The sequence below is a fragment of the Gopherus evgoodei genome, chromosome 2, assembly GCF_007399415.2.
Source record: "Gopherus evgoodei ecotype Sinaloan lineage chromosome 2, rGopEvg1_v1.p, whole genome shotgun sequence".
Classification (NCBI taxonomy): Eukaryota; Metazoa; Chordata; order Testudines; family Testudinidae; genus Gopherus; species Gopherus evgoodei.
Window position 1 is genome coordinate 41,294,747 of NC_044323.1, and position 27,029 is coordinate 41,321,775.

At 42.2% G+C, this 27,029-nt stretch overlaps 1 protein-coding gene across 2 annotated transcripts in view; it reads left to right on the forward strand.

The window, feature by feature from the left end:
* MINDY3 (MINDY lysine 48 deubiquitinase 3) overlaps positions 1-27,029 on the forward strand; it is a 79,843-nt gene that overhangs the window by 15,322 nt on the left and 37,492 nt on the right. For both annotated transcript variants that reach the window (XM_030550458.1, XM_030550459.1), the window contains 4 exons: positions 3,814-3,887; positions 4,418-4,497; positions 17,463-17,533; positions 20,876-20,956. In XM_030550458.1, the coding sequence (XP_030406318.1) occupies positions 3,814-3,887; positions 4,418-4,497; positions 17,463-17,533; positions 20,876-20,956 (306 nt within the window). The remainder of the gene's footprint in view (positions 1-3,813; positions 3,888-4,417; positions 4,498-17,462; positions 17,534-20,875; positions 20,957-27,029) is intronic.

Here is a 27,029-nt window from a genome sequence, read left to right on the forward strand (position 1 = left end):
GTTTAAACCTGCAAGTGACCCATGCCCCATGCTGCTGAGGAAGATGAGAAAACCTCAGAGTCTTTGCTATATTTAGGGTCAGAATGACAATCAGTTAGACCCTGAGCAGAGCATGTGGGCAAGACCTACCAGCCAGATACCTGGGAAAGAATTCTCTGTAGTAACTCAGAGCCTTCCCCATCTAGTGTTCCATCACCAGCTGTTGGTGATATTTACTGCTAGCAGTTGTAGATCAACTACATGCCATTGTAGGCAGTCTCATCATACCACCCCTTCCATAAACTTACCAAGCCAGTTACGTTTTTTTGTCCATCCATCCGTTTCCCACCCTAGCACTTGGCAGACTGTTTCAGAACTTCACTCCTTTGATGGTTAGAAACCTTTGCCTAATTTCAAGCCTAGACTTGTTAATGGCCGGTGTATGTCCATTTGTTCATCTGTCCACCTCGGCACTTAAATACCAGGGAGGGAGAGAAGTTATTTAAGTTATCCCCTGATTATATACAGAGAGCAATCATATCTCCGCTCAGCCTTATTTTGGTTAGGCTAAACAAGCCAATCTCTTTGAGTCTCCTCTCATAAGGTAACTTTTCCATTCCTCAGATCATCCTAGGAACTCTTCTCTGCACATGTTCCAGTTTAAATTAATCTTTCTTAAACATTGAAACCAGTATTGTGCGCAGTCTCACCAGTACCTTGTAGAACAGTACTAACGCTTCCCTTTCTCTGCTGGATTTACTGTGCCTTATGAATGCTAGGGCTGCATTAACCTTTTTCACATCTGCATCACACTGACGGCTCATGGTCATCCTGTGATCAACCAATACACCCCGGTCTTTCTCCTCTTCTGGTGCTTCCCACTGACATGTCCCCAGCTTATATCAAAAAGTCTTGTTAGTCTCTAAATGCATGCCCTTAGACTGTGCACTATTAAATTTCATTCCATTTCTTCTATTCCAGTTTACATGGTCATCCAGATCTTCTTGTCTGATCCTCCTCCACATTGGCAATACCTCCCAACATTGTGTCACCCGCTAATTTTATTAGCACACTCTCCTTTTTTTTTTTTTTGCCAATATCAGTAATAAAAATGTTAAATAATACTGGTCCCAAGACTGGTCCCTGAGGAACTCCAGTAATAATCTCCCTTCAGCCTTAGATTTCACCTTTTTAGTATGACTGGTGTAGTCTCCCCTTTAATCAGTTCCTTAGCCATCTTGCGATTATCATATTAATCCCCATCTTCGCTAATTTAATTAATTTCCCATGTGGAACTGTATGAAATGCTTTACTGAAATCCAGGTAGATTAGATCTCTGCTACATTTCCTTGACTAAAAAAATCTGTTATCTTCTCAAAGGAGATTAAGTTGGTCTGGCACAATATACCTTTTGTAAAACCATATTATATTTTATCCCAATTGTTAACATCTATGTCCTTAACTACACTCTCTTTCAAAATTTTTTCCAAGACCTTGCATGCAATTGAGGTCAAACTAAGAGGCCTTTAGTTTTCTGGAGCACTTTTTTCCTCCTTTGTTAAAAATAGGAACTGTATTAGCAATTCTCCAGTCAGCGGGTGCGACCCCCAAGTTTACATATTCATTAAAAAGCCTTGCTAGTGGGCTTACAATTTCATGTGCCAGTTCCTTTAATATTCCTGGATGGAGATTACCTGGGCTGCTTTTAGTCTCATTAAGCTATTTGTCTTTGACTTCACCTTCGATGTGGTAATTTCTACTTCCATATCCTCATTCCCATTAGTCACTCTGTCATTACCCCCAAGCTCTTCATTAGGCTCGTTAAAAACTGAGGCAAAGTATTTGTTTAGGTGTTGGGCCATGCCTAGATAATCTTTAACCTCCACCCCACCCCATCCTCATTGCTTAGCGGTCTCACTTCTTCTTTTCTTTTTTTCTTATTTATATGGCTATAGAACCTTTTACTGTTGGTTCTAATTCCCGTTGCAAAATCCAACTCTGCTTGCCTTTTGGTAGTTCTCATTTTGTCCCTACACTTTCTGACCTCCAAGAGGTAGCTTTCCTTGCTGATCCCTCCCTCTTCCATTCCTTGTAGGCTGTCTGCTTTCTCTTAGTCATCTGCTTAAGATGCTTTCTTATCCAGCTTAGTCTGCAGCCCTTCCTTATGATTTTTTTCCCCCTTGCTTGGGATGCAGGCTTCAAATAGTTTCTACAATGTTGACTTAAAGTAATTCCAAGCCTCTCTACATTCAGATTTTTGAGTTCTTCAGTCTAGTTCACTTCCCTGACTAATTCCTTTAATTTTTTTAAAGTTAACCGTTTTGAAATCCAGGACTCTAGTTGCAGACCCGTTTTTGTATATCCTTCCATTTAGTTAAATTGAATTAGCTCATGGTCACTTGAACTAAGGTTGTCCTCTATAACCAGCTCTTGTATTAGGTCCTCACTATGTATCAATATTAGGGCTGTCGATTAATTGAAGTTAACTCACGTGATTAATTTTTTTGAGTTAATCACAATTAATTGCAGTATTGATTGCACTGTTAAACAGTAGAATACCAATTGAAATTTATTTAATATTTTGGTTGTTTTTCTGGATTTTCATATATATTGTATTTTGTGTTGTAATTGAAATCAAAGTGTATATTTTTTATTACAAGTATTTTCACTATAAAAATAATAAAAGAAATAGTAGTTTTCAATTCACCTCATACAAGTACTATAGTGCAATCTCTTTCTTTGTAGTGGAAGTGCAACTTACAAATGTAGATTATTTTTTTTGGTTACATATCTGCACTCAAAAACAAAACAATGTAAAACTTTAGAGCCTACAGGTCCACTCAGTCCTTCTTCTTATTCAGCCAATCGCTAAGACAAACAAGTTTGTTTACATTTATAGGAGGTAATACTGCCCTCTTCTTTTAACAGTGTCACCAGAAAGTGAGAGCACCTGTTTATAATGCACTTTTGTAGCTGGCATTGCAATGTATTTATGTGCCAGATATGGTAAACATTCATATGCCTCTTCATGCTTCAGCCACCATTCCAGAGGACATGCTTCCATGCTGATGACACTCATTTAAAAAAAAAATAAAATAAAAAAGTGAACTACATTTGTGATTGAACTCTTGGGGGAGAATTATGTCCCCTGCTCTGTTTTACATACATTCTGCCATATATTTCATGTTATAGCAGTCTTAGATGATGACTCGTTTTAAGAACACTTTCACTGCAGATTTGACAAAACGCAAAGAAGGTACCACTGTGAGATTTCTAAACATAGCTACGGCACTTGACCCAAGGTTTAAGAATCTGAAGTGCTTTCCAAAATCTGAAAGGGGCAGGGTGTGAAGTGTGCTTTCAGAAGTCTTAAAAGAACAACACTCAGATGCTGAAACTACAGAACCCAAGCCACCAAAAAAGAAAATCAACCTTCTGCTGGTGGTATCTGACTCAGAGAATGAAAATGAACATGCGTTCGTCTGCACTATTTTGGATTGTTGTCAAGCAGAACCCATCATCAGCATGGACGCATGTCCCCTGAAATAGTGGTTGAAGCATGAAAGGACATATGAATCTCTAGCGCATCTGGAACGTAAATAACTTGCAATGCTGGCTACAACAGTGCCATGAGACTGCCTGTTCTCACTTTCAAGTGACACTGCCCTTAGTGTCTCTTCTGTCAGTTATGCCATTCTGCAGCAAAGCAGCCAACCTTGATATGTTTTATTGTCTGTTTTATTTTGTATCTGCTAGCTTTAAGCTTGTCTTCATTCTTTAACAGCATTAATTTTTTTATAAATACTCCAATGAGTGCTTCTGCTTTTTCTCTAGGGTATCGAAAACATAAAAAATGAAATTGAAGATTCCTCAGAGCCATTGATAGATCCTGTTTATGGCCATGGGAGGTAAGTTGTAAAATAGTAATTTTTGTGAGATATGTTTGCAACTTTTTTATATTTTTACTAGAATAGCCAGGTTATTCAATGGTCTCCATAGAGTGGACTAACACGCTTTCCCATGTTTCTACAAGCAATTATTCTTTTAGAAATCATTGTTAAGCATCCTTAGTATGAAAAGAATTCAGTTGCTATTCTACAGTAGATAAAAGCAACAACTATTGCAGTAACTTTCTACTTGAATTCTTGAAACCCCTTTGTTCACACAGTTTGCTGCAATTTGGAACAAACCCTTTTAATACTGAATTTCCAGGAGAAGTATTCAATCTCTTAAAATGGTGATAAATTGGCAGTCTTAAAAACGTTAGTTTTAAACTGTTTTGGGTGTCATTGAGATAGATATTTAAACTGAATTCAAAGTGTTTAGACAGCAAATGCTTGCTAAGATATGAGTTTTCTCCTTTTGTTCAGGAGTAATTAGATTTGCAGAAATAAATTGCATATCACTTTTTAATAATGTATATCTTTCCATTACATAGCCAAAGCTTAATTAACCTCTTGTTGACGGGGCATGCAGTTTCTAATGTGTGGGACGGAGATAGAGAATGTTCAGGAATGAGTAAGTTACTTCCAGTTTATAATTTTATCTGTTTTTACACAGCATAACTGTTTGGTGCTAGAAACTTGAGTTGAACAGTGTTCCTTGTTCAATAGGTGAGGTACTATTTCGCTGTCCTTAGCTTCGAAGTAGGCATCAAGTAAAAGTAATATTTCATCCTCCCAAAATCTTTGAGGCTGGTATTCATTAATCCTTAAAATCCTTGTGAGGTCGGTGTTTAATCAGCCAATATTTATACAGCACTCAGGGATATAAGGCTATGCCTTTTTATTATTTTTTAAAAATCACTTGTCTAACTCTTCAATTATATTTTCTATGATACATACCTGTACCCAACTATTCCTGGGGAAGAAAATATAATCTAAATTCCTAATTGTATAGGGGGAAGTAAAGGAAATGCTTGCATGTATCCCAAAACTCTTCAGATTACGTGGGCTGGATAGTCGCTTCTAATTGTGCAGTAAACATATTTTGATTGGTTACTTTCCACAGTCTTAGTAAGAAAAGCTGAGTTACAGCATTGGGAACACAAGTATGCTTTTCCCTTCTCCCTCGCTATCTTTATCCTCTCTCCTTGCACTACACCTTTTTTTCTTCCTTTGATCTGTTCACTGTCTTCCTTGCTCTCTTGTCACATTTCTTCTTTAGTCAGTCTCTTCAGGGTTGGCAATAGTCAATCTGTAGCTTCCTCACGTAAAAGGCCTGCACAAGTAAAATACGAGGACTTTGTATGGTCCTACATGACTCTTTGAAGTAGACTCCATAGGTATTTTCCTACTATGATTACGAGCCAGTTGCCTAAGCTGCTTCTAGGCAATAACTACCAGTCAGAGAGCTGCACAGGGCACTCCATGTATAGCTGATATCCAATGCCTTTTGGACATCCTATGCATTTGCACAGTGGTTGAAGGATACTGGTTATGTCAACAGTTCTATTTACCAGTTGCATGTATTGCTTGACACTTTTAATAGGTTAATCATTGTAATGATTGACAATTGATATGACTATGATAAGTTCTTGTCCCAAAATCAGGCTACACAGAACTAAAACCTATGATTCCAATATCTTGTCGGAAGCCTCAGGGTAGGTGACAAGGACACTCACGCTCAGGGCAAATTATAACCTTAGAGACCTTTATTAAAATAATGAATAAAGCCAGAAAGGATCCAAGCCATATAAAAAGATAGAGATAATACAGTATTGGAGATATCTGTGGTATCATTCTTTGCATAAACTCTTAAATTTGCATACTTGTACCCTTCTTTGAGGACCTGGTGGTAAGAGACAAAGGACCAGCCCTGTCTCTGGCATGGCAATGAATCCAATTGTCCAGGTTCCTGAACGAGTTGAAGGGTCAAATGGGGAAAAGCAGAAAAGTCTAGAAGAAAGAACTAACGCCACATGGTGGGTTGCCCTATTATAGGCCATAAGCTAATATCCAACCCACTTTGGCCAAATCTAACTTCCTTACCCACATAGTGCTAAAGTTAACCTATAGAATAAGTACACATATATTGATATGTGTTAATACCATTTTAACTCATTATCATACCCATCACTTCTTGCTAAAGCAGAACTGCAGCTATTACTTCCAAGTTTCTTGCAGTTGCCATTTACTGTTAAGTTCCAACTTCTACCATTGAGCAAGCTCTCCTTATTTCTCAAAATCTAAAAGTAATTAGGCCATTTGTCTATGCCAAAGGTTACAGGCCTATTTAACCACGCTTATGCTAACTTGTTTAAGCTAATGTCTTACAAGATACAGGCCTGTAGATTCCTTACAGCTGAATATAAATTAAAGGCAAGACAGCCCCTTGGGCTACATGTGGTGAGATTAATCTGTGGAAGGCCTACCTTAGATATGATAGATTAAATATTGAAAGCACTTACAGTTTTAAATTAGACACTTGCATAACTTCTGAATAAAAGTGCACATTTGCATGTTGCAGATATTTTAATGATCTCTGGTTCAGTTGTTTGATATAATTTTTAAAAGGAACCACCTGGCCACAAACTGATTACAAATTTTAAAATATAGTAGTAACAGAGTACATCTTTTTTTAATCTCTAGGTTTAGAAATAATGTCTCTTGTACCAGAATTATCTACTCATAGGTCTTAAGTTTATAAGATGAAGCAGATGCAAACAATGCATATGTTAAATGTATCCCAGTACACTGATCATCTGTCTCTTTTCAGCCTCTCAAATTTCAGAGAAACTTAAACTTCATAGCATTTCTAATGCTCTACTCTTCTGAACCCTTCCATTGATTCTGCCTTCTGTATTTATGTTCTAATATATCATTGAGCCTGGATAATAAAAGCTATCCACTGATCCTAGAATAATTTTTTTTTGATGCAGTACTGTTAAGGTGTGCTTCTTTTAAAGATTCAAAAACCTAAGTTGGTGGTGATCTGATGTTTAATATTAGTTTATTGTACACATTTACTATGTATAAAATAAGACAAAATACATGCCTTAACAGCTGGTATAATTGTGATTTGGTTTCCATTAACTTGTTTTTGACCCCTAGTGTCTTGATTAGTTTCAGCGGGAACAGGCCGAAGTCCTTAATCTTCACACTTTCATTTTTTATTTCAGATTTTTAATCAAACTCATGCTTTTGGTTAGCTATTGAAAAAGATCAAATTACAATATTCAAAACTGTTCTGCAGATGGTATACAGTACTGATTTGTGAAATTCCATAAGCATCCAAGTGCCATATGGGAATATTAAGTAACTGTTTTCCTACCCATCTTGTGCCAATTCAGATTGACCTTTTGTTTTAAATTATTTGAACTAGTTCCAATTTACCTCTTTGACTTCCTATCCGCTTACTTCCCACGCTTGCTCTGTTACTCTAGTCTTCTCTCTTCCGTCCTGTATTCCTGCATAGTTGGAAGATGCCTCTCAGTTGTGAGTACTAACTTTGAGATTCACAGAGTAGTTACAAAATCTTAACTTGCTTGATTTCTTTATGAAGCATTTTCGTGGTAGACTTTACCAGTTTTAATACCAGTTCCTTTTTGTTGGCTCAAATGCTGTGATCTAGAAAGTAGTAATTCTTCTTTGAATGCTGTCCTTGTGAGTGCTCCGCTTTAGGTGTTGGTGCATCCCGGTGTCGCTGATCGGAGACTTTTGGTAGCAGTGCCTGGTTGGGACGCGCATGTGCAGTAGCTGCCTTGTGGTACCGTTGGTGCTTGTGCGTCCTGACCCTCTCAGTTCTTTCTCAGCTCTCTAGGGCTGCAGATGAAGCTCTAATAGCAATCTCTTAAAATGACCTAAAATAGAGAAACAGAACAATTTAGATAGCAATTAGAGTTTAGTTACTCAGTAGTGTAGAAATAGTTTTAAACTTCAGTTTAAAACTATTTAGACTTCCAAAAAAATAAGAGAGAATCTTGGAGAGATCTTTCTCCTTCTTTACTTCTGTTTAATTAGATAACGACAATGCCAGTCTTGCCTGTATTCAAAAGATGTACTTTTTGCAAGGACACGATGCCTGTCTGACGGCCACTCACAGTGCTTCCATTGATTAGAGGAGGTGCACATTCCCCAGAAATGTGCCCACTGCAACAACCTCAAAGCCAGAGCAAGGAGAGACAGGGATCTTAGGATAATTTTTAGTCTAACGGAAAAATCCCTTACTCCATCAGATGCTAGAAAACCCCCAGGAAGGGACTGTCCAGACACCTCCTCCCTGGATAGAGCAAGAACCCTTTCCTCCAAAAAATCGAGGAAAAGGGAAACATCACCGATGCAGGGAGAACTGTTAAAGAGAAAACGGTCTCCAGTGAGATCACTACCGTCGGTGCTGATGGCCAGCAGGGTGCGCACATTCGGTGCTCTAGGCATCTCTGGCACCGCCTGCACGGGGAGTATGAACGGTAAAGGCAAGGAGTCAAGTGGCAGGCATAAGACAGCCACCTCCTCCTCCATGGCACTGACCTCTCCCAGGAAGGACACTGTGTTGACAGCACTGAAAACAACAATGCCAACCCAGTACAGACTCCTAGGGAGCAAGTACCTGCCAGACCTAAACCGCCAACATCAGCACCGACCAAAACCACTCACAAGAGAGTGACACCAGTACAGGTGCCTGAACATATCTACTCGGCACTGACGACCTCGGCTCCAGACATGCCGATAACCTCCGCACCAGGGTCTCCCATTCTTGGCACCGAAATACCAGGACTCAGTGTGTGTGTCACACTTCACAGCCTTCATGCATCCAATTACAAAATGCTTTCTTGCAGGAATTCAGAACATGTATCCTGAAGTCCGCATGGGATCTAAACTTAGTCCTCAGAGGACTTACCAGAGCCACCTTCGAACCCCTTACTACCTGTTCACTACTACACCTATCAGTGAAGGTAGCTTTCCTAGTTGCGATCACCTCAGCACGTAGAATGGGTGAGATCGGGGCCCTCATGGCCCAACTATGTGACCGCACCCTAATTCGTACCAAAGGTACCCTTATCATTCCATTTCAGTCAACTTACACATTTCCCTCCCTGCGTTCTACCTAAAGTCATGTGAGTCTACCCAGGAATCTGTTCTCCACACTAGATGTTAGAAGAGCACTAGCATTCTACCTAGAGAGAACAAAACATTTCCGTAAGTCACCGAGACTCTTCATCTCCACCACCACTGGACGATCAAAAGGCATAGCCATTTCAAAACAGACTATCAAAATCCATTTTGATTATTGCATCTACCTGTGTTGTCGGCAATAAAAGAGAGAACTTCCACCAGGGATCAGAGCCCATTCAACGAGAGCCGTTTCTATCTTGACTGCTTTTCTACATAATGTCCCAGTCAAAGAAATGTGCCAGGCTGCCACTTGGGCTTCAGTACACATGTTCACAAACAACTATGCAATAATTAAAAGCTCTGAGAATGATGCAATACTAGGCCTTATGATATTATCATTAACTGTGCAGCCTACTCTGGAACCCAACCTTCCATAATGGGGTTCTGCTCTATAGTCACCTAAAATGGAGCACCCACAGGGACAGCACTCTAAGAAGAAGAGAAGGTTACTCACCTAGTGCAGTAACAGAGGTTATTCGAGATGTGTGTCCCTGTGGGTGCTCCACTACCCACCCTCTCCTCTCTACAGAGTTATGTATATGAGCTTTACATAGAGTAAGAATTGAGTGGATCTGGACATGTGAGCGCCAACAATACCACAAGGCGGTCACTGCACATGCATGTCCCAATCAGGCACTGCTATCAAAAGTCTCTGATCAGCAGCGCCAGGACTCACTGACACCTAAAGTGGAGCACCCACATGGGGACACATCTTGAAGAACCTCAGTTACTGTACAGGGTGAGTAATCTCCTTTTGCATCTGAATGAAGTAGCTGCAAAAAGAGAATACATTTTATTAATATATACAATGCTGTGCCTTTTCAGAAACAATCTCTGTAATGTCAGAACTTCTGCATTATTTCATATCAACACAAGGTGGCATTTAACATTAAGCTTGAAGTAGTATCACTAGGTATAGCACAATAAAAGACAGAAAAAAGTGCTCTTATAAAAGGTGCAGTGCACTGCACCAACTACTCAATAAAGTAATTGCAAAAATTCTTTTAGAAAAGGACTAATTTTCTGACAAGGAGCCCAAGTCAGCATAGCAGGTTATGTGAAAGCCCTCAACTATCAGAGGATCTCTTCTGTTTCCTTTCTGACATAATGTCTCAAAATAGGAGACCAGGAGTCGGCAACCTATGGCACATGTGCCAAAGACGGCATGCAAGCCAATTTTTTTAATGGCACACTGTGGCCTGCCAGGACTCCAGTGTGCTATTAAAAATCCTTCCGGTGCGGCAAGCCGCAGGGTCCGCGCAGCCGGCCGAGCTCAGCAAGCCGCCAGCCCCTCCCCTGCCTTCCTCCCTTCTCCTGGAGCCCTGCCACCACGCGTGCAGCGCTTTCGGGGCCGGGGCTGCGCACTCCCGTGGGGCAGTGTTTGGCTCCGCGGGGAGGGAAAGATGCTCCTCGCCCATCTGGAGCCCTGCTGCCGTGTGTGCAGCGCTCTGAGGGGCGGGGCTGTGCGCTCCTGCAGGGCAGCCTATCTGGCTTTGCTTGGAGCCTCATGGTAAGAGGGCCAGGGGGGTTGGATAAGGGGTCGGGGCAGTCAGGGAGCAGGGTGGGTTGGATAGGGGATGGGATCCCAAAGGGGGGCGGCTAGGGGCGGTAGTCTCTGGAAGAGGCAGTCAGGGAGCAGATGGGGTGGATGGGGCATGGGAGTCCCGGGGTCTGTTAGAGGGTGAAGAGTGGATAGGGGTCAGGGCAGTCAGGGGACAGGGAGCAAGGAGGAGGGTCCTGGGGGGACAGTTAGGGTGTGTGTGGGTCTCTGGAGGGGTGGTCAGGGAACAAGGAGCTGGGGGGGGGTTGGATGAGTCGGGAGTTCTTGGGGGGGCTGTTGGGGTGGGGAGCGGTTGGATAGGCATGGGAGTCTGGGAGGCGGGGTGTGGTTAAGGGTCAGAGCAGTCGGGACAGATAGGGAGTAGGGTCCTAGGGGGCAGTCAGGGGACAAGGAGCAGGGAGGCTTAGATAGAGGATAGGGTGCTGGGGGATAGTTAGGAGCAGGGGTCCCAGGAGGGGGTATTCAGGGGACAAGGAATACAGGGGCTGGGGGTTCTGAGGGGGGCAGTCACCCAACCCTGAGCCCTGACACCCCTCCCACAGGTCTCTGCTCTGAGCCCTGACCCCGCCCCCCACACCCCAGGCCTCTGCCCCGGGCCCTGTACCTTTCTCATATGCACCCAGTCCTCTGTTGACTCCTTCACCCCCCCCCACCCCAACCCTGACTCTGGCACCCCCACACATACCCAGCACCTCCTGCCCTGGCACCTGCACCCTCTTCACATGCCCCCAGCCCTCTGTCCTGACTCTTGCACACACACCCCCCACATCCCATGCACCCCACGCATCCCCACCCCCACCCTGAGCACCAAACGGGAGCTCCTGCACCCCTCCTCACATTCCCACCTGCACCTCTCACACCAAATGGGAGCTGCCCAGCTAAGTGCCCCCACACTCAAACCTCCTGCCCCAACCCTTAGCCCCCTCCCTCATTCTAGCTCCTGGCCAGACCCTTCACCCCCAGCCCTGTGTTCAATGCATTCTCACCCTCAGCTCAGTGCAGAGAGAGGAAGAGAATGGGCCAGAACCAGGGAGAAGATAGGTACCCACTGTATGTGGGCAGGGCCGGGACCTCAGACCAGCAGCAGGGTGAGTGGGTCCGGTAGCCAGGATCCCGGCTGGCAGGAGCCCGGCGAATGGAACCCCTGAGCAGCAGTGGGCTGAGCCGCTCAGCCTACTGCTAGCCTGGGGTCCCAGCCGCTGGCCCCGCACAGGCTGCTGGTGTTCTGGTTGCTAGACCCTTCCCAGCTGGGGTCCCGGCCGCAGGCCCTGCACAGCCTGCTGCTGGTCTGGTGTTCTGGTTGCCGTACCCTTCCCAGCTGGTGTCCCGGCCGCAGGCCCCGCTCAGCCTGCTGCCAGCCTATGTGAACAAAACCCCAGACCAGCAGCGGGCTGAACGGGCTGGCAGCGTAAGATCAACATTGTAATTTAATTTTAAATGAAGCGTCTTAAACATTTTGAAAACTTTGTTTATTTTACAATACAAAACTAGTTTAGTTATATAATATATAGACTTGAAGAGAGAGACCTTCTAAAAAACATTAAAATGTATTACTGGCACGCAAAACCTTAAATAAGAGTGAATAAATGAAGGTTCTGAAAGGTTGCCGACCACTGTAGCAGCCAATTCTCTGTCCTGCACTGGATCTTTCACTCAGTGCTTGTTTAGGCATTCACTTTATAAAATCAGCTTCTCTCTAGATACTGTATTGAAGCTGGAAGGGAAATAATCTCTGCCTAAAAAATGTAGTTATCCTTAATCACCCACTAGTAGAGAAGCAAGATACTATACTATACTGCATTTCAAAAAGCCCTTATCTGAGGGACCGTTTTAAGATTGATTTCAGTGTATATTAGATTTTTTTTCACTAAGGGAATTTGATATATGGTATTAACTGGGATTATTGTATTGCTATGACCTTTTGATAGGCTAGATATTTACCTGTGTTTGCTTAGGGTCTAATTCAGCTAAAATTATCTGATGCATGGAAGCTTTTTAGCTCTAAAGAGAGGCTAAAGACCTTCTATTAGATTTTGAATTGGACTTGCCACTTTTACTTCTTCCCAAGGAAAGTGCGATTCTGCTCAGTATATTGCCATATATAGCAATGGGGCTGTAAGTGAATAAGTATGCTGCCTGAGCTCCCAAATGTACCAGTGCATGAGCAAGTTCTTTCCTGTCTGGCTGATTGTCAGCCTGGAAAGAATTTTAACAGCCTGTGGTCCAAAGGTACCTCCAAAATAGAGGTTAATCAGAAAGATCCCTTAGTGATAAACTTTTGATTCTACAAGGTGTAGAATCTTCTGAATACATTTCCTAGGCAACTCGGAGCAAAGAAGTCTGTTTGTGGAAAACATTGGGAAAGGGAGATCATGCATAATAACCAGCTTATATGAATGAAACACATCATGCCAAACTTATCCAATATCTTCTTTTTTGATTTATTGGAATGGATAGATAAAGGAAATGCATGGAAAAACTAACACTCTTTCATGCGATTCCTGTAGTCAATTTACTGCACAGGTGTTGAATGCAAGTTCTTGAAAACGCATTGCACCTGGTGTCCCAAGTAAATAAGAGCACATACAGTACTGTCATAAAATGCGGGATTGAGTCTAATTGAAACATTGTAAAAAAAAAAAAAATTAATTTTCTTTCTCATCAGAGTGTTACCCCAGAAGTTGGCCTGTAGGTGAATTACTTATCTGTTTATGACAGATGCAGAGTTAATAGAACAGAAGTGCTTCATATCTCTTTGCCTGGAAAGGGTTAATGAGAACAGTGAGCCTGACTGTCACCTGACCAGAGGACCAATCAGAGGACAGGATACTTTCAAATCTTCAGGGAGGGAAGTTTTGTGCTGTGTTGTTAGTTTTGGTGGTTGTTCACTCTGGGGGCTCAGAGGGACCAGACGTGCAACCAGGTTTCTCTCCAATCTCCCTGATACAGGCTCTTATAAGTTCAAAATAGTGAGTACTAGATAGATCAAGCGAATTAAGCCTAAGTTTGTTTTCTTTATTTGCAAATGTGCATTTAACTGGAAGGAGTTCAAATTTGTATTTTTGCTGAAAGGATTTTAATTTGTACTTGTATACTTAGGCTGGGAGGGTATTCCCAGTGCCTATAGCTAAAAAACCCTGTACCTATTCTATCTTAAATTTACAAGATCATTTTTACTGTTTTTCTCTCTTTAATTAAAAGTTTCTTGTTTAAGAACCTAATTGTTTTTTTTATTCTGATGAGACCCCAGGGGACTGGGTCTGGATTCACCAGGGAATTGGTGGGGAGAAAGGAGGGAAGAGGGAGAGAGAGGCTGATTTCTCTCTGTGCCAGGATTACTTTATCTCAGGAAGAGTCTGGGAGGGGGAAAGAGAAGGAGGGAGGAAGGTGAATTGTCTTCTCTGTTTTGTGATTCAAGGAGTTTGAATCACACAGTGATCTTCCAGGGTAACCCAGGGAGGGGAAGCCTGGGAGAGGCAACGGTGAGGGAAAGGGTTTACTTTCCTTGTGTTAAGATCCAGAGGGTCTGGGTCTTGGGGGGTCCCCGGGCCAGGTTTTGTGGGGACCAGAGTGTACCAGGCACTGGAATTCCTGGTTGGTGGCAGCGCTACAGGTTCTAAGCTGGTAATTGAGTTTAGAGGAATTCATGCTGGTACCCCATCTTTTGGATGCTAAGGTTCAGAGTAGGGAATTGTACCATGACAGCATCACAGTTTATAATCATAACATGAGGGTGTCATCAGGAGGAGGGAGAAAACTTGTTCACCTTAGCCTCCAATGATAGAACAAGAAGCAATGGGCTTAAACTGCAGCAAGGGAGATTTAGGTTGGACGTTAGGAAAAAGTTCCTAACTGTCAGGGTAGTTAAACACTGGAATAGATTGCCTAGGGAAGTTGTGGAATCTCCATCTCTGGAGATATTTAAGAGTAGGTTAGATAAATGTCTTTTAGGGATGGTCTAGACAGTATTTGGTCCTGCCATGAGGGCAGGGGACTGGACTCGATGACCTCTCGAGGTCCCTTCCAGTCCTAGAGTCTATGAGTCTATGAATTACTATTACTATCAAATATATTTAAGAGCTACAGTTCCCCAAAATCGAAGCAGCTTCAGTGTAATTGTTTGAAAAGTGATTTTGGATATGTCTGCATAGCAGTTAAACACTGGCCGCTGACTCAGGCTTGTGGGGCTGTAAAATTGCAGTGTAGATGTTTGGCTCAGATGGGAGCCTGGGCTCTGAGACCCTCCCCACTTGCCGGTTTCCAGAGCTTGGGCTCCAGCCTGAGCCCGAATGCATACACCACCATTTTACAGCCTTGCAGCCTGAGCCTACTGAGCCCAAGCCAGCTGAATCAGGCCAGCTGCGGATGTTTGTTTGCTGAGTAGAGGCAGAGCTCCTTCCGACCAAGATGTAGCCACCTTCCTGAGCGGTTCCCTGGACGGCGAATTCGCCTGGGACAGGGGTGACATGGCCTCGCTGTGGACCTGCATCCGCAACGCCACGCGCCGACTGGGAAAGCAACTGGGCTGCCACTGGGTGTGGAGCGAGGAACGGCGGGAGCTGGGAGTCCTGGTACCACAGATCGAGACAGAGGGCAACACCATCGTCAGCCCCGGAGCTAGAGGCTTGCTGGAGAAGTCCCTGAAGGCTGCTGTCCACGCGCTCTATGTGGACACCCTGAGGAAAAAACCGGACCAGGGCAAGGCCTTCGAGGTCAACAGCAAGTGAGACTCCAGCAACCAGTTCCTCCCTGTGGGCAGCTTCACCCGATTCGCTGACTGGCGCTTCATACACCGTGCCCGACTGAACTGCGTCCCGCTCAATGGAGCCATCCGCAATGGGAACCCGGACAAGCGCTACAGGAAGTGTGGGTACGCCATGGAGACCCTACCCCACGTCCTGTGCAGCTGCAGGCCCCATGCCAGAGCCTGGCAGCTGCGCCACAACACCTTCCAAGACCGCCTAGTGAAGGCCATCGCCCCACACCTGGGAGAGATCGCTGTCAACCGCACCATCCCCGACACCGACAGCCCACTGCGCCCGGACATCGTCGTCACGGACGAGGACCGGAAAAAGATCATCCTCGTTGATGTGACGATTCCGTTCGAGAACAGGACCTCAGCTTTCCATGAAGCCCGAGCCCGCAAACTTGAGAAATACGCTCCCTTGGCGGACGCCCTGCGGACAAAAGGCTATGAGGTCTACACCGACGCTCTGATCGTTGGGGCCTTGGGTGCCTGGGAACACTGTAATGAACGTGTACTTCGCACCTGTGGGGTGGGCCGTCGCTACGCGCGGCTCATGAGACGCCTAATGGTCTCAGACACTATTCGATGGTCTAGAGACATTTACACAGAGCACATCACCGGCCACCGCCATTACCGAGTCTGAGCCGGTGTGACTCTGTGAACCCACGAGGGGGAGGAAACTTGTGGACCTCCCCTGCTGGACTTTATCCCCTGAGCCCTGAACCCACCCAACCGAACTCCACCATGTGAAGGTCATCTTATCCCCATTACCCAGCCCGCTTATCTTTACCCATGACTGTCTGTAACCTGTATGTATGAGCGATGTACCTGCACTATATCTTGATCTCACCCACCGTACACCCTGCATTGGGAACATGGCAGACTGTATATGCTATGTGCCGTTCAATATCAAACTACTAGCATCCCCCTATACTCTGCATGCTACCCCCAATGATCAATAACTGACTTTTCATACTCTCTGTATCGTTTATTTTTAAACATTTTCTAATAAACTTTTAAATCTGTTATTACCTTAAAGACTTTACCAAACAGATATGCTCACTGTATGTTCAGACATATGCTTGCTTTTGTGTCACAAATGTTTATTGCTTTTATTCTTGTTAGAGTGAAAACTGGATTCTACCCCTTTTGATCAACAGATTTGTTTACTAAATTTTAATCATACCTGTGTAAAGCTAGGGATGCTGTATTTTTGGCTGCAGAATGTTCATTACTAGTAGTTATTCTTGAGTAGAAAATAACTCAGCTTGACTTTCAGATCCAAGAGAATGTCCAGCTCAGGCAAATAGTTTCTTATTTGCAAATTTTGCACATTGTGGTTCATTGAGACAATAAACATGAGACCTCAGAGCCATTTTTAGTCCTTTTCAGAGTGGAACTACATTTCTAAAGATGCTGAAGTCCAAGTTTTAGTTCTGTATAGCTTATACTTTTCAAAGATTCATTGGCTTCGAAGTATTTTTCTTTCTTACTGTGAGGCTTTCTTTAAAAATAGTACTACTTCAGAAAAGTAGCATTGATACTTGAGTGCTGGTGGTTGCTCGCAATGTAATTTAAAAATGAAGTTCTCCACAGGAAAAGGAATGAGAAATAGTCATTTATTAATAACTAATATTTCAAAACCAGTTGATTTTGTATTGTCCACAGTGTCAATATGATTAGAGAAAAGTGGAAATTTTTTCTCCTTTTGTTTTCAAAAATTCTGCAGTTTCAGGGTGTTATTTTTTCTAGAGCATACTAGAATACTTCAGAAAAATTTGCTTTATTGTAAATCTACACTTTTTTAAAAGGACTGTCAGCAGCAGACTTCTAGTAAAATTCATTTTGGTTGTATTCATTTATTGAAAAAACAATTTGGGATTTGACTAAAGTCATCCTGGAATTTTTTTAAAGCGTCCAGTTGACCTGGCCTGACATTGCTTTTTCAGCACTTGTTTAAGTTGTTTGTCTTTTTAAAATAAGGTATCTTAAACCATATCATTTTTGGAAAAAATAGAAAATAACTTATCTAATAAAATGTTTGGGTTTTGTTTTTAAACAGAACTACTTGGTATACGTAAACAGGCAACTGTAGGTTTTTTGACATTAATGGAATCTCTAAGATACTGTAAGGTAAGCTGCCTTTTTTCCCATCATTTTAAAAATGATCTTTCTCTTGCGAGTTGCTCCTTAGCAGTATTCCATTAGTGCATCATCCTCTTCTGAAAATATTGCATGTAGGCACTTCATCCTAAACTGTTGAAGAGTACAGTCCAAGAGTTATTGGTTTGTAGTATTTCTAGTCTCAAAATGAAACCAAGACTAAAAGTCTAATAAAATAACATTCTCTTTGTTGTTAGGCATGTCAATACGTGTCTTATGATGAGTAAACATTAAGAATGAACAGTTTATTCTTGTCTTTAATAGAATAACTAATTTATGTATTTTTGCTCTTTTCTTAGCCAAAAGAATGTTTAAATGTAATATTCCAACCTTGCTCAAAAAAACATGCGTTTTATGAAGAGCTGAATGCTCTAATTTGTACCAGAATTTAAAAAAAAAAAAAAGGAGGGAGGAGTAGATACTAGCTAGTCCGTTTGTTAAATTAAAAAAACCCATACTTCAGTCTTGCGGGAAATAAAGACAAAAATGGAATAGCCAAAATGTGTAATTTTGGCAGATGTACCATTTTAGTAGTGATATATTTTAAAGCTACATTGGTGTGGTTCATTATTTGTGCATTGGTAGGTAGCTCTTAGATTTGCTTTTTACAAAGGAACTGCTTTGCAGCAACTTTAATGTAAGTAGAAGCTGGCACTGTTTTATACTTACAATTAAATCCAAGGTGTCTTGTGATTTTATGTATTGTAACTTGCTTGTTCCAGTCTGTGCTGTAACTCCTAGATTTAAAAAAAAAATTGCTTGGATATTTACTTATTACTATTTCTCTATGCCAAAAACATTGACATCCAAGGCCTGGATGCTAACTTCATGTGTGCATCACTGCATATATCAAAATCTACTTAAATGCAAACTCTGGCTATTTTGGTATGTGGTGATACAGAACATAAGTCTTCAACACTAAGATTTTATTGAAGGGGCATTAGTATGCTTTTCAGTACACTTGTAATATTTTGGATGTTTTGTTAATGTTTTCTGTCTATTTGGCATGCACTTTTGTTCTGGTAACATTTGTCAAAGGCTGGCTTGTTGGTGTTTGGTTTCATACTCACTGAATCCTTTTGACTTGGCTAATGGTGTATAGAGAATTGTGTAGAATTTGCATATATTTAAAAGAATATTGACTACAAACCATGAACGTCTCTTCAAAGTTTAATCACTTTAATAAAAATAGATTAAAAAGATGCAGTGGTAGACTAAGGTAAGCATAAGTGCTCCTCATGTAGGGCATGTGGCGGTATGATGCCTTAAACTCATCAATAGCCCCTTGGCCTTTGTAGGGAGAGCTTTCACTTCTGAAGTGAGGGGCCATCATGTTAGGTTGGCTTAATAAGGATGAAGAAATGCGCCTGATTGGTCTGTTTTATTTTTGTCAAGTAACATAAATGAGTTTATAATCACAGGATGCATAGTCAAGTGCATAAACCAAATAGACTTCTACCTTAAGGGCCTGAATATACAAACAAACACAAAAGTACAGTTACTTGCATGAACGTTTGAAGGATTAGTCTCTATGATTGTAAGATGGGATATTGCTGCCTTCTCCGACTGACACTTTCCCTTATTGAAATCTGCTCCCAGTGTGCCAGGAGCAGCTATATTGTTTTCCAAATTACACAGTGGAGTTTTGACATCCTGAGAATCTGATACTACTTTTTCCTGGACAGTTTGGAGTAGTGTTTGAGCAGTACAATCTCTGAAGATGAAACTGCCACACCTATTAAATTGGACCAAATTGTGTGACACATTCTCTCAGGGGACAAGTTTAAAAACTTATTTAATATGCCACCTAAGATGTAGAATTATGTCTACAAACAAGTTACTTTTGCATTAATCAATTTAAACACCTAAACCTTTGTTGTCACTTAATCCTCCTTTTTCAAAACAAGTTGGTAATTGTACCTTTAAAAAAAAAAGTTCTTCTAAATAGGATCTTTTCAATATAAATAAACTGCATTCATGTTGTAAGGCTCTCTATTCAGTTGCTTTAACCCCCCCCCCCAACTTATTTATTTATTTATTTATTTATTTATTTATTTATTTTACAAGCATGAACAATAACTTAGGCCTCAGAGTTAGAGCGTACCACCAGTTCTTGAGTTCAGTGGTGTTTGAAGGCACTTGACGCTACACAGGATTGGGTCTAGTGCCATCTAATTTCGCTGATGGTTGGATTTACATGGCTAAATTGTTATACCAATATAATAAAAACCAGCAGGATCTTACTAAGAGGGATAAGGCAAAGATGCCACATTTATTGTAAATATAATAATAAGGCAAAAGATAAAAGCAAACAACATTGTTTTACTCCTTATTCCTATCACTACTTATTACACACACACACACACACACACACACACACACACACACACACACACACACACAGATTTTCATTCACACAATCATTCATTCAGGTTCTGTATAGGTGTTATAGTTACCAGCCTAGAAGTTGCTCATGCCAAGTTACTGGCCAGGAGGTTGGCAGCAGAACTAGGGACTCAAAATCCTTAAGTCCATTTTTATAGGAATTAATTCCTGTGTTAGTCTATGGGAACTGTTTCATCCTGCTGTTGTTGGCACTTTCCTGGTGGCTCCACACTGTCTAAAGTGGCACATTCCTTCCAGGTGTTTGGGGTGGATCCCAGTTTACCCTCCGGGGGTTGTCTGGTGGTCCACTTGACATTCTTTTGCCAATGGATCCTTTTCAGGCTGGCACCTCCCTAACCATTCACGTACATCAAATATTCATCAACATGCATTCCATAGCTTAACTATATTTTAATTTACTGTCTCCACCACTTTTGGGGTGTGTGTTAATTCCTATGAGATTCCTGGCCCTTAATCACAGAGGGTGGGAGATTGTTTGTTTACATTGTATCAATTACAGCTTAAGGCTAGCATAGTGTTTACTTCAAGAACAAAGTCAATTAACTTGTTTGTAAGTTTTAGATAGTAATAGAGTATCTTTCACAGGACAGATACAATCAGTGTTTTCTGCAGACAGGAGCTTACGAGTTAAACATAAGAACGTAAAAGATTTTTGTACTTGGTGAACCTGGGGGGTCACTGTCACTTGGGGGAATCACTGTTAGTACCTTCTTTAATATCCCTACATAATTACAGATCACCAATTATTAAATAGGGGATATGATAATCAAAAACAGATTTAGTAAAGTTTTTAAATACTACCTTCAAATTGTGACTGAATGTTAATTTTTTAATATTACAAATGTGGGGTGGGGTATTGGGCTGTAAGCTAGTTTGGTTATTTTGTTTTTACTGCATCTTTTCTAGGTTGGCTCCTACTTGAAATCTCCAAAGTTTCCTATTTGGATACTTGGCAGTGAAACACATCTCACAGTCTTTTTTGCCAAGGTATGGTAGCTTTTGTTTTTTGTTATATGACCTCAGGCAGATAAATACCATATAAGTCCAAAGTTCAGATCTTGCTACAGTTTGAGTTTCAGCTGCCTTTAATACAAAAATTGAATCACAGAACATTTAAAACAGCCCTTCCCTTAAAAACAAGTTTAACAGTTTGTGATATTTTTGTAGTGTCTTTAAGCTTAAACTTGCATTTTAAAAGAGAGAGGTTGTTTAAGCTACTATTATATTTTAAGTTTTACAGTGCTATAGATGTTATGTCTGAGATGTTAAATTGCTATAGTATGGGAAGGTTTGTTTGAATAAAATGTATGGAGTTTCTTTGCAACTCCACCTGTTCGGGAATATTTTTACCCATTTTTTAACCATATGAGGTACAAAAATCTGTACTGTAAGCTCGAGTATACATACTAAATGTTTAGAATTAGTACATCATATCAGGAAAAGCTTAAGCTTTAGGATTTAAGCTAAACCATTACACTTAAAGTATAAAACATTTAAGTTAACAGTTCCTAATGAACTCGTAAATCATATGTTGAATTTTCTCTAGACACGTATTTCCATAGTTGTGGTTGAGACATTGTCCCTTGTAAGTCAAACTGTTTACCTCCTTCTCAGAAAAGCTGCTTTCTGCGTAAGTGAATCTTTGATTTTAGGAAATAGCTTTTAATTTGTGGAAAGCTTTTCTGCAGTTTTGCCCATTCCTAATTCAACAATTTACAATGAACTTTTCTTTTAGACTGTAATTCTGAAACAAGGGACAAAGTTTAAGTACAGAATTCTTTAGCTATTAAAAAGTGGTCTCTGTATTATAGTTTCCAGGAGAGTTCTGCCTGTTCTCTGCTTAATCTTTGTGTTCAAATCCTCCTAAAAACTCAATTGTGATGTGAAGCCTGCATGAGGTGAAGGGCATAATAGCTAACTTGTCAATAAATAAGAAGCTGGTTTATCAAGATATAGAAGTGCCAGTCTAAATGATCTTTTTTTCATCTTGCCTTTGGTCTCCCTCTTTATCTGCTCCCTATTTGACCCTCACTTGTCATTACACGTGATTTTTGTGAACTTAGAAACAGGAACTCTTTGCTTGTTTGAGGAGTCTCATGTTGTTGGGCATTCATAAAAGTACTACTTCCTTTAAACTGCCATAAATGTTTCCTAAATTAGAATAATTAAAGCATAGGACTGGAAGGGACCTCAATAGGTCATCTAATCCAGTCCCTTTCACCAAGGCAGAACTAAGTATTATCTTAACCAGGGGTTCTCAAACTTCATTTTACTGTGACCCTCTTCTGACATCAATAAATTATTACATGACCTCAGGAGTTGGGACAGAAGCCTGAGCCTGCCTGAGTCCCACTGCCCTGGGGGGGATGGGAGGGTTGCAGGACAAAGCCTGAGCCCCGCTGCCCCAGGTAGGGAAGGGGTTAAAGGCAAAGGCTTCACTCCCAGCTAGGGGGCCTGTAACCTGAACCCTCTTTCAACACATCTGCCTCAACCTCAGTGTAAGTTTATAAATCTTTGCTATACAAGGCAACACCTCCTCCCTTTTTCCCCTGTTGACCTTCCATAGCAAATGTGGGTATTATACTTATTCTGAAGATCTAATATGTGTAGCCCTAGTGATTTCATCACAAGTAATGTAGTTTTGGCCCCTGCTGGAGAAATTCTTGTGTTGAGACTAGACACTTCAGCCTTCATGTGTATTTCAGCCCTGTGTGTGGTAAAACAGCTGATTGCCTTCTCCCACTTCCCTGTTTCCTGGGGAAAAGCAGCCAATCAAGAAGCAAGCAATCCCTCTCTTCCCCCACCCATGACAGATGAGTTTGTGAGGCTGGGGATCGGGAACAGATTGGCTCTGCATCTTCCACAAACCCTCCTGTCACACATGAGTCTGCTCCTCTTGGCTCCTTCCCCTCCTATTCCTTCATCCCTGTAACACTTGGTGGTGAAGACCTCCTGAATTGGGGGAGGGGGGGAAAGGGAAGCGTTAATGAAGGAAAAGGGTGTTCACAGCTTCAAGGATTCACTCCTGTTGTCATACCCCTGGGAGAGGTAGAAGAGGGCCCTGCTGTAGCTGCTCCCCAGGCCTAAGAGGAGTGAAGGTGAAGATCCCCTGGAGCTGCAGGAGGAGCAGAGTTTCACTATGTGGCTTAGGGCAGACTTGATGTGAGGGTGGAGGGTGCATGATTAATTGATGAGCTTTAAGACAGGCAGATCTGAGCACAGAAGAGGACATAACTATTTTGGAGTTTGGGGAGAAGCTGTAAGCTTTACTCCATCAGGCAGCCAGTGAGAGTGTCTGTAGTGGGGACCAAAATCGCATTATTCTATGAATTTGGGAGTGATGGCACCACTTACTGCTGCATGCGCACTGGGAGTTGACAGGGGGAGTTAAATCAAGATAGATTCAAAACCAAACAACAACAACAACAAAAAGATTTTTGAGAGGTCTGACTGATGACTTTTGAACTCTGGGGATTGGCAGTACTAAGGTCTTGACTCTTTCATATGAGATTGGGGAAACTTTAGTAGCTCTTAAGGTTTTTTAACTCTTGAAACCACAAGCAGGAGTGTAGAGTAGGATCCAAGTCCCTGTGCACATTCATGAAGTGCCTTAAAATTGAGAAAAAGAATCTTGTATCTGAAGCAGTAGAAAAAGGTGTCATTGGAAGGATTTATAGACCAGGAAGATGGGAATAGAGCCATAGGCAAAAACGGCTATCACAACTTCATTTTGTATGGGCTGAAGTGGGTGAGATGTGGATGTTTAGGAGACTGGAGAGGAGGACCTAGGGTCTGGATGAGAGAGACAGAAAGAAAAGATCTTGTGAAAGTGTCAGGATTAAGATGTGGAATGGATGTGAGAGAAGAGGTAAAAATTAGCATGAATGACAGCTTTGTTGAGCACTGGCAGAGAATCGTGGGAGTTTTGTAGAAAGATCACGAGGAGTTTTAGCTGTTGGTAGTATTCAGAACTTCTGCTAACAAGTTTGAATTAGATCAGGCTGCTGAGGCACTTGCTGCCTCTTGCAAACTTTACAAGTCTGCTGTTCGAATCAGAAGTAGTGAGGGCTTCATGAGGGATCACTGTCTAGGTATATGAAGAGGAAATACTGTCTCCAGCATTCTGAAGCATTCTTAACCAAGATCTACAAACTTCAGCACAGAAGTTATTAATCTGAAAAGGTACTGCATATTTTACTTACAAATCTTCGTAGAATTTGCACTTAAAGAGAATCAAGTCAACATGGTGAAGACATTTCTAACAGGTTTCAGAAATCAAAAACAAAGCTAATGTGAATATTTGTAAGTTTTCTAAGGTTGCTAACTAACCTTATCATAATGTGCACAGTTTAAGTATAAACATCTAAGGTTATTGTTCATGGTTGGGTGATGTAGACCAACCTTTTTCTTTGAGGCCCCCTGTAATATGCTACAGAAACTCCAGGGCCCAGCAAGGAGGTGGGCCTCAGGGCTCCACTGGATGCCGGGGCGTCATCCCCACAGCTCCACTCCTGGCTTCAGCCCTGCCAGAGCTTGGGGTGCCTGGCTTCAGCTCCACCAGGGTTCGGGGTTTCAGCCCTGTGGGGCGCCACAGAGCCCTGGTTGAGAATGGCTGATGTCAACCATGAAAATGTAACTGTATATATGTCCTTAGGAGAATAAGCAAATTATTTCTTTTGGCAAAAAGATTTCTTATCCATCTTTTGAAGATGGATTTTAGCTGTTACACTTAAAGTTCCAACTTTCTGGAAGTCCAAATCAGACCTTAGAGGTGTGTTACATATCGTCACATGGCACATGTTAACACTGAATGGCACTAGATACAACACAGCACTTGTCAAAGAACTCACCCATTTCAGGATCAAAATCGCTGACGTCACAGGACTATCTGTCGCAAAGTGATCAAGTTACTGTGGAAGGATCAACCTTTCTCCACTCCAGTGGTCCACACTGAAATCAGGGTGTGGTGTTTTGTTAGAGATTGTCTGACCACTTTAAGCACACGGAACCCCATCTCTTCACACTTACTCTGTACTTAGGTGTCCACGACAGTGTTGGAGCCATCAGTCATTATGGCCTTCCCACCATCAGAAGGAGCATTACTTGCAGAAAAGGATGCATTCTACCACCAGCTAGCAGCAAAGCCAGTCAATTCCGCTAGTGCTTGGAGACTTCAATGCTGTGACTGGCTGTAAATTAAATGGGTGTGAAACTGTGCCAGCGCCCTTCAGTACAGGTTCCCCAAATGACAATACCATCCAGCTTTTGACATTGTGTGCACATGAGGGCTTGTCTGTCATGGGTTTCTGGTTTAGGCAGCTTAACCATCACTGTCCTTAGTTTTCAAACAGTGGATGTGCCATGAAGGAACTTAATCACATCCTCATCAGAAACCACTCCATAGGGAAATCTCCCTAGGTCTAGAAGCATCAGCAAACTCAGATCATAGACTAGTTGTACAGCTCACTGGATTTTCCAACTCTTCACAAGCCAGATGTCCACCAACAGTACAACATCCAGCATCTATCTGAGGATCCTGTTGAAACAGCGAAATACACAAGGCTGTTGAGGATCACATATGTAACCTCAGTACACTATCAGATGATGTGGAGATCACCTGGACTTGTTTTACCTAATGCTGTATTGCATGCCATGGCTGGAAAAATCAATGTCAGACACTTTTGCAAGAAACCTTGGCTTTCTGAAGAGGCCTCTGATATATTAGCAAAGAAGACAGGAGCATGCAAGTAAGAAGGTGTCTAGGAAAGTAGAAGGCTGAAAGGCATTTTCTGGGCCATGGCCACATGTGGCCATGAGATCTACATCAACTTCATGGCTGATGAAGCAGAGGCCAGCCTAAATTACAACAATCTGCCTCCTGCTTTCAGAGCCATTGTATCTGGCTGGCAGCCATAAACAGCTTTCTGACATACCCATCCCAAAACTAAATGGCTGTCCCTGCTTGTTGATGGACAAGGTCCTGGACAGAGAGAAAACACATTATGAAAGTGTGCTGACCCACATACCTGCTCACAACTGTCCAAGCTACGTGATCTAGCAAACAGTGTGGCTGCAGACTTGGGACAAAGACTGTACTCCATTACCTGAAGTAGGCTATCCAAAAGTTATGGAATAGACATGCTACTGGACCTGATATTCCATTCAAGCTGCTCAAAGATGCCTCGAATCGGTGCACATGTGCCTGCATCAACTGCTTTTAAAACTGAGCATGAGGCAAAATGCCAGCAGAATGGAAAGATGGCATTACAAGTGTCCATGTACAAAGGAAAAATCTTACACCAAATGTAGCAGCTGCAGGCTGATCTCATTGTTATCAGTTTCTGGAAAGATTTTTGCTCATGTTCTGCATGGTAGGATGCAGCCACACCTTAACAAACATTATCCACAGCGATCAGATTTCATTGTTGAGCAGTCCACAATGGAAGCTGTCCTTACCCTTTGGCTTCTGGTTGAGCTGCACTGAGAATTTAACCACACGTTTCCAAGTGGCATTTGAATCAGTCTGCATGTTAGCACCTTGTCTCATGCAGAGCCAACTTGGCGTTTCAGATATGCACAGTCTTCACACCAGTACTGACAAGAGTTTGCATTGGTGCATGGCTTTCTCTGTGTTTCTACACAACCTCGGGTGTGCAGCAGGTATGCATTCTCGCCCCGGCATTATTTTGTCAAACTATCAGCTAGATATTCGGATTTGCTGCTCCACATGTCCGAATCCAGGTTGCCCAAGAAGTGTTAACTGCCCAAGATTATGCCGACGACGCTAACCTGCTTATGGAGAGGTTATAGAATTTCAGCCCTGCCCATCAGGGTCTCAGAGTCTGCCCACACTATCAGGTTGAACATCTCATGGCAGAAGGCCAGCGTCCGGAACCATGGAGTATTGACACATTCATCTACCTACTCTGCAAGCAGAGTTCAAACAGTCTCAGAAAACTGGACATTCTTTGACAAATAGGGAGGGCCAATGAGATGGGGGGCGAGAGCTGGTACAAGTTACAGGGGCCCGGTGCTCCGGAAGGGGGCCCAGCTTCCCCAG